The 12151-nt window shown below is 42.9% G+C and overlaps 2 protein-coding genes across 2 annotated transcripts; both read left to right on the forward strand.

The window, feature by feature from the left end:
- The first annotated feature begins 521 nt into the window (after positions 1–521).
- CEST (death domain associated protein) lies at positions 522–10366 on the forward strand. Its single transcript, XM_039021591.2, has 6 exons — positions 522–971; positions 1054–1098; positions 1564–1677; positions 2283–2363; positions 9762–9926; positions 10127–10366. The coding sequence occupies exons 1-6, from the start codon at positions 705–707 to the stop codon at positions 10214–10216; spliced, it is 762 nt and encodes a 253-aa protein (XP_038877519.1). The 5' UTR covers positions 522–704; the 3' UTR covers positions 10217–10366.
- A 344-nt stretch (positions 10367–10710) lies between these two features.
- Positions 10711–11947, forward strand: LOC120069777 (uncharacterized). Its single transcript, XM_039021592.2, has one exon. The coding sequence runs from the start codon at positions 10869–10871 to the stop codon at positions 11622–11624; it is 756 nt and encodes a 251-aa protein (XP_038877520.1). The 5' UTR covers positions 10711–10868; the 3' UTR covers positions 11625–11947.
- Positions 11948–12151: the final 204 nt, after the last annotated feature.

Raw genomic sequence — 12151 nt, forward strand, 5'->3', positions numbered from 1 at the left:
GGTTGGGTTGAAAGACTTTTTAGATCGAACATGAACCCAATCCAACCATGAAATATTTGGGTTGGATTGATTCGAGTTAATCGGGTAATTTATTTAAAATTTTATTCTAAAAAGAAGCAAAACGTAAATACGTAAAAATCTAATTGAATTATTTTTCTATATTGAATTAAGATTAACAACTCAATTTCAATTTATATAGTGAAAATTTTCTTTTTTTAGTGTAAAAAAACTATTTTTAATAGTTGTTGAAGAATAAATTATTTAAAAAATATTGAAATTAAATAAAATTAAAAATCGATAAATGTATAAATAACTGTGTTAGAAATAATAAAAAATATATTTCAAAGTTATAATAAGTTTTGGTTCGAGTTGACTTGGGTTATATTAGATGAAACCATGAACCTAACAAACTCATCAAATTTTCATTTATTTGAATCCAATCCAACTCAATCCAAATCACATGGATTGTTGATCGATTTTTTCGATGGTTTTTTAAATACCTCGTAATAACCAACAAAAGTGGATAATTATTAATCACTCTAAAAATAAGATAACGGAAATAGACGAAACTAGCAGACGTTTCTAAGTTTTGTATGGGGGACCGGGTGCATTCGGTGGCTATCTGAACGTGAACGCCCGTTACCATTACCAGATATAGTGACTACAGTCTGTTGTTCAATCTCTATAATCTGCAGATAATAATAATGCAAGTCATGGCTCTTCAACTCCGCCACTTCCCCCTCTCCCCTTCTTCTTCGTCCATCGAACACAATTACAAAGCTTTTCCTCGCTTTCGCCATCTTCCCCTTCCCAGTTATGCCTCTCGCCACCATCTTCCAGTTCCAAATAGCCGCAATCGACAGTCTCTGGCCTGCGTTGGCAAGGAAGATACCCAGTTGCGTCAATCATCGTCTACCCAAGATGAACAGCCAGACGCCCAAGCCCTAGAATACGTTCGTCAGATTCAAAGGGTCTGCTGTCTCTTTCTTTTAAATTATCCCATTATTCTCCCTTTCAATTCCTTAACACCCTTTTCTCGGCTGCCTCCTCCAGGTCTTGGAGCTTCTCAAGAAAAACAGAGACATGCTCTTCAATGAGGTGACACCCAGTTTCTGTTTTATACAATTTTAACTCTTTCGCATCCCCGACTATATCGCTGCAATTGTCCCTCGATTATAACTCCTCAAGCTTCGTCCCGGCGTTCCGACGGAGTTCGTAATTACTTCTTCCCTGCTTGAATTAACTTTTTGTTCAACTTCTTCTGCACCACCTTTCTTCCCATATTTGTCGTATCTTCTCTCTCTGGTCTCTAATTGTAGAATTTGGGCCATGGACTCAAGTTTCACATAGAACTACATTCACTCGGAAATTAACGCATGCTTCACGGCTATATTTGTGGACGCCAGTGCTTGTTTCTTTACTTTTCCCCGCCGTTGAAATTATTGATTTCTATAGCTCATTCTGCACTACTTTCTTTATGCTCTATGTTTTCCTTTTGTCTTTTTACTGTTTTTGCTTAATCACCTTATTCCTCTCTTCATTTCGTATTCGTCAATTTAGTAGGTTAAACTTACCGTAATGATTGAAGATCCCCGGGATGTTGAACGCCGGAGATTACTTGGAATTGACGATGATGACGCCCCAACAAGGGATGATTTAGCTGCCACTCTTGAAGAAGTAAGAAATTTTAGGTTTTCAAATTTTAACATTTGATGATAAGGTCCACAATTTCAAGCTATATATTCACCTGTGACGTCTGCAATCTTGATCTCAAATAAAGCATTTATGTGTAGTGTAGCTAGGGAAAATTGGAAACACGAGGCAGTGGGTTCTTAAAAGTTAAAAAGTATTTGATGCAATTAAAGACCGTAGACAGCTTCTTCTGATGAAGTACAGATGAAATTGAAATGTATTACAATTGATGTGCCTTTTAGCTGCTGACATTTATTTATCTTACAAAGTTCAAATTGCATTTATAAAAAATAATGAGATAATATTATTCTAATCTTATTCTATTTGACCAGAGAGGAAAAGTCTGTTCTCTAATTGCGTGCAAGTCCATGCGTGCAACATGTATACCCTCATGCCCTTCATGTTACCCCTCCAGTTGTTGAACCAAACGCTCACTTCGACATAGTTATATCTCTGTGATATAACTAATATAGACATAGGAAGAAGGAGATGCGGTAGAACAGAAATAAAAATGTAGAAGTAGATTCTCCATATTAAGTTTACCATATTTTTGTACTGTTAGTATTCACTTTCATTTGCTATTCTACTAGGTCAACGAAGGAAAGTTCCCAAAAAATCGAGTGGCTCTCCAAATGCTTGCTGAAGAGATGACCAATTGGCCCAATTTGGAGGTATTATTTGTTATTTTTTCCTTCAGGTCGTGAAAATTTTGAAATTCCACGCCTGTCCTGATATGGTAACATCCTATTTTTATTAGCTTTGAGGATGTACTTGGACTTCAACTGCTAACAAAATAGTGCTATCCTGTTGAGAGGCAAAGCACTAATTGCAGACTGTTTTGGTGATTAGATAGGATGGCGCTAAATCGTCTTTATACTAAAATACAGACCGAAGAATCTTCTGATTATTTATAATTGTTTTGGCTCTAAATCCTGTAGTTTTGTTGTTGTATGGCCAATACCAATCGTCCAAGGTGTCAATTATAACTGCTGTATTTGGGTATCTAGCTAGATGGAGAGAGATAACCGAATATGATCAACAGAGATCGTGACTATTGGATAGAGGAGGAGATGTAGATGGATAATAGACAATAACAAAAAAGTAATCATGTGAGGCTGTTTTAATACTATTTTTTCTTTTGATCTTTTGATTGTCAGCAAAAGTTTCTTGCAAATTTTTTCTCATGACACTTCAAATAATTCCAATTATCACCAAGTCATTCAGAACTAAGGGTGAGATTTCTCAAAGAAATATGTGAGGAATAGCTTTTGCTTGGAATTATTTCTTCTTGACGATAATTTAACTTCATATGCTCAAAATCATTAAAAGGGATTTCTGTCTTATATGCACAAGTGTGCATGTATGCTTAGCAAAGACTGCATAATGTCACGCCCCACAAAATAGCCCTTAAAATTTCGAAAAAGGACTCCTTAGCATGGACCAAGAGGAGCCACGAAGCCCTGCGATGCCCTAAGAAACCGAGGCATAGTGCCCGTGCGCGCCCCACACGCAGCGTGCGTGGGTACCCACGCGCACGACTGCCCATAGGCCCCTGCCGGATGCCATCCGTGCGCCCCATCCATGCGGCCTTGTCGACGCATGTGCGTGCCCATGCGCGCGAGTCTTCCAGATGCCTCGCCCACGTTCTAGATAGGCTTGGAAGCTTCTAGAGAAGGTTGGGCGGCACCAGCGCCCACGCGAGATGCCTAGCTGACTCATCTAGATAGAATTGGATGTTTATGGAAACCTCTAGAACGTGTTGGACAAGTCTAGACGAGATAGTGGCAGTAAAGGATCGGAAGGTGTTGGATAGGGTGTTGGATAGGTTTGGACGTGACCAAAATATTCTAGAAGGCCCTGGAATATACTTAGATGACTATAGAAAGGCCTAGATAGGCCAAGATGTAATAGGAAGGCTTTAGAATGAGCCACAACCAACCTCCTTAGGTTGGTTAGGACACTACTATAAATAGCCCAAAGGGCTCATTTGTACAGGCATCAAGCCACAAACTCTCCTAAGCAATGCACTCTCATTCTCAAACTCACGAGTGCCTACCTTCTCTCGTCCCTTTCTCCTTGTGCCTTAAACATCCCCAAACCTCCTTAAAGGCTTACTTGGAGTGTCTTGAGCCTAAGAAACACCCAAGTGCCACACGCTTAGCTACTTGCAAACAGTCAGAGTGTGACAGGTGGTATCAGAGCAACGGTCTTGGAACCTAGGTACCCCATAACAACCTTACTGCGCACGTGACGACCGAGGAAGGACACGTATCCCCAGCCGAGCAAGTCATCGAGGGACCTGTGGACGCAAGGAATATCATTCCTCAACCAAACGCTCAAAATCTAAAGGCTTGACAGTGTGAGAACATATGGATGCTCGCCTCACCACTCTTGAGCATGGCTTGGAGGATGTTTAGCTCACTGTTCGTAGGCTGAGTGATGATTATGATGCGTTAGTTAAGGAGAATGCCGAAGTCACCGTGGCAGCCTGTGATATGATTGAAGAGCTTGGCCGATCATTTAGAAGGGAAATCAATGCCCTCACCACTGAGGTGGCTGACCGACGCAAATTGGTTGAAGGTAAGGTCTAAGAACTTTACTCTGAATTAAATAAGGTTCAAACTGAGTGTAGGCCCTTCGTAATGCTAGTGGCCCGGCTTCCACTAGCCACACACCCGCTACGTCCGATATATCTGTCCTTAAGGTGCCCAAACCGGACACCTACAATGGCACCCGTAATGTCACAATGGTGGAAAACTTCTTGTTTGGGCTCGAACAATATTTTGAAGCTCTAGGAGTATTTGATGATAATGCCCGAATAAGCAATGCCCCAACATTCCTATGTGATGCTGCACAATTATGGTGGTGACGGAAGCATACTGAACACGAACGTGGGTTGTGTAGTATCAACACATGGGAACAGTTCAAAATAGAGCTTCGAAAACACTTTGTCCCACATATGTAGATATGGAGGTACGAGGCAAGTTGAGAAGATTGAGGCAAACTGGTAACATCCTTGACGTCAAGGAATTCACAACCCTCATGCTTGAAATCGAAGACCTATCCGAGAAGGATGCCCTTTTCCACTTTAAAGACGACTTGAAAGATTGGGCATGGGTGGAGTTGGATAGGTGTAATGTCCAGACCCTGGATGATGCAATTGCTGCCTCCGAGATGCTTGTCGATTACTCCTTCCAAAATAAGGGGAAAAAGCCTGTGGGGGAGACAAGTTCCATAAGAGGAAGGGTTATCATAGGAAAGATGGAAGAAACTCAAAACCATCCCATGACAAGCGTGAGAAGCCTCAAAATAAAGGTCAGTCCTCTAAACCCCCTAAACCCTGCTTTATATGTGATGGGCCCCATTGGACAAGGGATTGTCCAAACCGAAAGGCCATGAATGCCCTTGTAGCCAAATTCAGTAATGGAAATGAGGATGTGGGGCAATCCAAAGCCATGATGGGGTCACTCCAACAGTTGGCTGCTCTTACAAAGAGCTTAACCCTAAAGAAAGTAAAGAGGGTGGCCTCCTCTATGCTGATGCCCTAGTGTATGGGAAGGCCGCATCGGTCATGCTGGACATGGGTGCCACTCACAATTTTATAGATGAACGAGAAGCCAAAAGGCTTGGCCTAAGCCTCACCAAAGAATAAGGCACCATAAAGGCTGTCAATTCGGGCGCTAAGCCCATACAGGGCATAGCCAAGAATGTTGCAGTTAAACTTGGCGACTGGACAGGTATGTTAGACTTTACCGTTGTGCCCATGGATGACATTAAAGTAGTCTTTGGCCTAGCATTTTTCAACAACGCCCTAGCCTTTCTTGTTCCATTCTCAAAATCCTTGGCGATTATGGACGAGCACAAACTTTGGGTGGTCCCTTTAAAAGGTGAAGAGAGATCCACCAACATGATCTCAGCCTTACAGTTTAAACGAGGGATCACCAAGGGCCAGAGTTATATCCTAGCCTCGGCAAGGACCCTCCACGAGGAGGAAGAGGAAGAGGGGAGCCCAAGCCAGCCTCTTGTCCCAACATGCGTGCAAAAGATCCTTGATGAGTACCAGGATGTCATACCTGTCGAACTACCAAAAAAGTTGCCCCCTCGACGTGGGGTAGACCACGAGATTGAGCTAGAGCCCGACGCCAAGCCACCGGTCATGGCGGCCCCTTATCACATGGCACCCCAGAACTCAAGGAATTGAAAAAGCAGCTGAAAGATCTGCTTGATGTAGAGTACATTCAACCCTCAAAAGCCCCCCACGGTACCCCCGTACTCTTCCAGAAAAGGAAGGATGGGTCTTTAAGATTGTGTATTGACTATCGAGCACTTAACAAAATCACAGCCAAGAATAAATACCCAATTCCTTTGATAGCAGACCTCTTTGATCAACTTGGCCAAGCCTAATACTTTAGCAAAATCGACTTACGATCAGGGTACTACCAAGTAAGGATCAAAGTAGGGGATGAAGCCAAGATCACCTGCGTAACTCAATATGGTGCTTATGAATTTTTAGTCATGCCGTTTGGTCTAACCAATGCCCCGACCACCTTCTGCACACTAATGAACAAACTGTTCCACCCATTTTTGGATAAGTTTGTGCTGGTTTACTTGGATGACATTGTGGTTTATAGCCAGACCCTTGAGGAGCACGTGCAACACTTGAAGCAAGTCTTTCAAGTACTCCGAGAGAACGAACAACACATTAAGGAGAAATGTTCATTTGCCCAGCCGGAGGTGGAGTTCCTTGGACATTGGATCAAGGATGGAAAATTAATGATGGATGCAGCTAAAGTACGTGCCATACGGGATTGGAAACCTCCTACTAAAATACCCGAGCTGCATTCCTTTCTAGGCTTTATCAATTACTATAGACGATTCATTAAGGGCTATTATGCAATTGTGGCCCCCTTACCAACTTGTTGAAAAAGAATGAACCCTAGAATTGGTCAAGGGAGTGCTAACAAGCCTTCGAGGAGCTTAAGGAAGCTGTTTTACAAGAACCAGTCATGGGAATTTCAGATTGCTCCAGGCCCTTTGAGGTACACACTGACGCGTCGGACTATGCAATTGGGGGAGTATCGATGCAAGATGGGCACCCAATTGTGTATGAAAGCCGCAAGTTGAATAACACAGAGTGGCGATATACTATCCAAGAGAAAGAAATGACAGCCATCGTCCAATGTCTACGGACATGGAGACATTATTTGTTAGGTAGCAAATTCACGGTAATGACCGACAACGTTGCTACCAGCTACTTCCAAACCCAAAAGAAGTTGATGTCGAAACAAGCTCGGTGGCAAGACTTCTTGGCCGAGTTTAACTATAAACTCAAGTACAAACCATGTAAGGCCAATGTAGTAGCCGACACCCTCAGTAGGAAGGCCGAATTAGTTGCCCTCACCAGCATACCCACAAGTGATTCCCTTGATCGCATCAAAAGATGTATACAACAAGATCCATTGGCCAAGAATTTGCTCAAATTGGCAAAAGAAGGAAATACCCGAAGATTTTGGGAACAAGATGGCACTCTCCTCACCCTCGCTAGCAGAATCTTTGTGCCTAAATGGGATAACCTACAGAGGGACATTCTCAAAGAGTGCCATGACTCTTTATGGGCTGGACACCCAGGCATGGAAAGAACACTCGCCCTTGTCCGAGATAAATATTATTAGCCACGAATGCAGGATGATGTGGAGGCATATGTGAAAGCATGTCTTGTTTGTCAACGAGACAGAATAGAGCAACAACATCCTGCAGGTCTGTTGGAGTCACTGGCCATTGCCAAAAAACCATGTGATAGTGTCACTATGGATTTCATTGTGGCTCTGCCCAAGTCAAAAGGATATGGCTGCATAATGGTGGTAGTAGATTGGTTAAGCAAATACGCCACTTTTATCCCCTGTCCTGGCGATGTAAAAGTCGATGAGGTAGCATGGCTATTTTTCAAGAATGTTGTGAAGTTGTGGGGAGTGCCTAAAAGCATTATCAGTGAACGAGACCCACGCTTTACGGGCAAGTTTTGGTGAGAATTGTTCAAACTAGTGGGGACAGATCTAACCTTCTCAACGAGCTTTCATCCCCAAAGTGATGGGCAAACAGAGAAAATTAATGCACTACTAGAGACATACTTAAGGCACTATGTTAGTGCCCATCAAAGAAATTGGGTAGATCTCCTTGATATCGCCCAATTCTCCTATAATCACCAAAGGAGTGAGTCCACTGGAAAGAGCCCGTTCGAGATAGTAATGCGATGCCGGGCCAACACACCGAGTGCCTTGATAGCTCCCTATGAGGGACCAAATCCTTCGGCTTACAAATTTGCTAAAGAATGGAAGGAGGAACAAGACATCACTCGATCTTGCCTTGAGAAGGCCGCCTCATATATGAAGAAATGGGCAAATAAGTCGAGGCGTCCCAAGGAATATCAAGAAGGGGACAAGGTGATGGTGAAACTGATGCCAAATCAGTTTAAGTCCCTACGAAAGGTACACAAAGGACTGGTCGGAAAATACGAAGGACCATTCCCCATCATTGCTCGAGTAGGAAAGGCTGCATATCGAGTTGCCCCCTAAACTTAAAATTCATAACGTTTTCCATGTGAGCATGTTAAAGCCCTTCCATGAAGACATGGAAGACCCAAATCAGAGCAAGTCTACTCGAGCGCCAACTGCTGTAGTAATAGAATATGATAAAAGGATCGAAGAAATCATGGCCGAAAGAAAGGTGAAAAGAAGGGGAGTACCCAACTATACTGAGTACCTGGTAAAATGGCACGGGTTACCAGAAGACAAGGCCAGTTGGGAACACGAAGACCTACTATGGCAGTTCCCCAAAAAGATTGAAGAGTATAAGCAAGGCTTGATGAGGACGTTCGCGAGTATAAGTGGGGGAGGGTTTCACGCCCCACAACATGGTCCTCAAAATTTCGAAGGACTCCTTAGCATGTACCAAAAGGAGCCACAAAGCCTTGCGGCGCCCCAAGAAATCGAGGCACAGTGCCCGTGCGTGCCCCATTAGGCGCGTGTGCCCCAGACGTAGCGTGCGCGGGTCCCCGCGCGCACGACTGCCAATAGGCCCTTTCGGATGCCATTTGCACACCCCATCCGCGCGGCCCTGTTGACGCATGCGCGTGCCCATGCACGCGAGTCTTCTAGACGCCTTGCCCACGTTCTAGACAGGCCTGGAAGCTTCTAGAGAAGGCTGGGTGGCACTAGCGCCCATGCGAGTTGCCTAGTTGACCCGAGATGAGTCTGGACAGTCTTAGAGTGGCTGGAACTTGCGAGAGAGTTCTAGACAGTGCTGGAATGACCCGGATAGATCTGGATGTCTCTGGAAATCTCTAGAATGTGCTGGACAAGTCTAGACGAGACAGTGGCAGTAAAGGACTGGAAGGTGCTGGACAGGTCTAGACGTGACCAGAATATTCTAGAAGGCCCCATAATATACTTAGGTGACTATAAAAAGGCCTAGATAAGCCAAGATGTAATAGGAAGGCTCTGGAATGAGCCACAACCGACCTCCTTAGGTCGATTTAGGCCCCTAGGTCAGTTAGGACACTACTGTAAATAGCCCAAAGGGCTCATTTGTACAGGCATCAAGCAACAAACTCTCCTAAGCAATACACTCTCATTCTCAAACTCACGAGTGCCTACCTTCTCTCGCCCTTTCTCACGCTTAGCTACTTGCAAATAGTCAGAGCGTGACAATAAGCTTTCATTAGCCTATGGATTGAATTATAGTTTAAATAAAGTACTAATTATTGTATAATGTAATTATGGGAAATGGTGTGTTCTTGTCCTCTTCCCAAACATGGAAAAATAAATTTCTGGCTGAAACAAATCGTTGGGCTTTTTATTTCTGCTGTGTTTCTATTATCATCTGATAAGGGTCAGTCGGCATGGTTTTCACTCCACTTTGATTTTCTTGACATTTCTCTTTTATCCACGCTTTCCTTTCTCCACTTCTTTTCTGTGATTGTGTCAAATTGTAAGTTTCTATCAGATGCTGCATAGGTTTATTACACTTGTGTGTTAAACTTAGGTTGCTGATTGTGGTGTTCATACGTGTAGGCTGAGGCACCCAAGAAGAAACGCGGTAAGTCATTATATGCAAAAGCCACAGACACTGGTGTGAATCCTCGCGAGGCTGCAAAGAGACTAAACATTGATTGGGACACTGCAGCTGAGATTGAAGATGCCGACTTGAGTGATGACCCAGAAGTGCCTGCCGCTGTGGTTTGTTTTCTTTGCCCATCATCAAAGACATTGCTCTTTAGTCTAACTTATTAATTGTGATAATTCACTCCAGATATTATGGATTTGTTGCCTCATTGCTGTTAGGACAGTATTGGAATTTTGTTAATGGTAACTGAGAGAAGAAAATTTTGCATGATGTCACAATTGCTGATGAGGAAATTAAAATTGAATCGATGCAGGGATATGGAGCACTGTACATAGTGACGGCGTTTCCGGTGATAATTGGCATCTCAGTAGTTCTAATCCTTTTCTACAATTCTCTTCAATAGTGCTTCTTCTATGTGGTAGTAGACGTGGCTGATGATTGCCGGCTGTGGTGGTGGTTTCTGACCTATCACGAGAGTTTGTTATGCATTCAATTTCAAGGACCAGAATGAGTTATTGATGAATTTATGAGATGGCAATTATTAGATGCCGAACCCATGTCTTTCAAGTTTCTCTCTTGTTCTTCTGGCAATTATTAAGAGTGCGACTAATACCTTATTTGTTGCATTGCATGGATTGGTGGGCAGAGTTAGATTGAGTGGTACAAGAGTCTCGTACTTTCCACAAAATGTTTTGATGCATTTTTTTAAAATGTCAACCGTTAAATATTAAAAAGAAAATTTCCATCTTTCCATGCTGCTTGCATTTTGTGTGTGTGTGTGAAAAAGAACATAAAAGCTAACAAGAATTAGGCTGCTTGCATGTTATATGATATCCAAGTCAACCGCGGTGGGACTCAAAAAAAAGAAAAAGATAAAGCGAAGACCCTGATGAGATGCTGTATGTTATCTTAGTTATAATATTGAATTTGGGGGCAGAACATGCAAATCATTACTAAACAAACTGCTCACCACGTCCATATGGTTGTCTCGTTGTTGGTTAAAGTTTAAAGGCCTTCATTCCATTTGAAGACGACAGTATTGATGAAACTGCAGTATGCCAGCCATGGCTGATACAATAGTACCTTTATCTGTTGGCACCACTAGCAGGAGCTACGAATTTGTCGATGATGTGGTTATTGAGGTGTCAACGCAACTCAAGTTGGGAAGCTACAGTGTCCCGAACTCGGCCTACTCATCCCCTCGGTTGGCAGCAAAAAAGAAAGTCCATGATAGTGGGCGGGGGCTGAATCGGAGCAAATCCTGTGGTGAAGGAAGAGGGAAGGCAGTGCCACATAACCTTATCGAGAATAAAGTAATGGTATGGGAGAAAGGGCATAAGCACAAAACAGAGGGGAAAGCGAAACGTTTCAGATGTGGGGCACTATGCTTGTTGTTACCAGTGTTGGGAGGGTTAGGGTTTAAGGTTGGGAAAGGGAAAGAGAAAGGGAAGGAAGAGAGAAAGGAAGAGGCAGAGGAAGGTGAGTGTATATCCATATCCATATCGAGGAGAGTTTCTTTGGAAAAATTTGAATGTGGGTCGTGGGCTTCGTCGGGCATGGTGGTTCATGAGGACGGGGAGTTGGGGAGCCGTTATTTTGATCTGCCAATGGAATTAATAAGGAACAGCGTGGGTGTGCAGACACAATCACCAGTCGGGGCTGCTTTTGTATTCGATCATCATCATCTTCCTATTTGGACCAAACCAAATTTGGCAGAGGAATCAGGAGCTGCATCTCCATGCATCATTACCCCACGCTTGCGCAAAGCCAGAGAAGAGTTCAATGCTCTGTTGGAAGCTCACACTCTATGACATCCACCTTCACCTTGCTCCCTTTGGAGTTGGACCAATCCTCATGTCTTTCTTCTACTTCTTTGTGCTTGCCCAATTCTAACAAAAATATATCAATTTCTTCAGTGGCGCCAAGCCGAGGAATGTTGCATTGAAGCAAAAACCAACTGGGTCAAAATTGTCCCCTATGAATGGTCATTTCATCACAACCGACGCCTGTGATGTTCACAACCACTATTCAATTTCATTTCTTTTTCATCATCTTCAAATCAATGTTTGTTAAACAAAAGGACACCGCTCATTTTGAGGCTCACCAATAATTCAATTGTCTTACTCTTCCAGGGCATGCTGTCTTATTTTATTGTTGTTGAGATTCCCTTTTGCTGAAGAAGAAAAAACACACACGCACAAGAGATTTAATGATCTAACTTTTCTGTTCACTCTTTATTTTTCTCTTCCTAAAATAAACTACTTCGATTTACACTCAATTTCATCTCTAAAATTTTTATCAGGTTTAATACAAAAACTTAATTAAAGGGGGAAAAAAA

Source organism: Benincasa hispida, chromosome 3 (assembly GCF_027475165.1).
Source record: "Benincasa hispida cultivar pf3 chromosome 3, pf3_genome.v1.1, whole genome shotgun sequence".
In the NCBI taxonomy this organism is placed as follows: domain Eukaryota; kingdom Viridiplantae; phylum Streptophyta; class Magnoliopsida; order Cucurbitales; family Cucurbitaceae; genus Benincasa; species Benincasa hispida.

What these genes read in the sequence shown, in the direction of transcription:
- CEST (XM_039021591.2), top strand. Translation starts at nt 705, where the DNA reads ATGCAAGTCATGGCTCTTCAACTCCGCCACTTCCCCCTCTCCCCTTCT. An exon ending in ACGTTCGTCAGATTCAAAGG is followed by an intron (nt 972 to 1,053) that starts GTCTGCTGTCTC and finishes TGCCTCCTCCAG; the next exon opens with GTCTTGGAGCTTCTCAAGAA. An exon ending in CCAATTGGCCCAATTTGGAG is followed by an intron (nt 2,364 to 9,761) that starts GTATTATTTGTT and finishes TCATACGTGTAG; the next exon opens with GCTGAGGCACCCAAGAAGAA.
- LOC120069777 (XM_039021592.2), top strand. Translation starts at nt 10,869, where the DNA reads ATGCCAGCCATGGCTGATACAATAGTACCTTTATCTGTTGGCACCACT.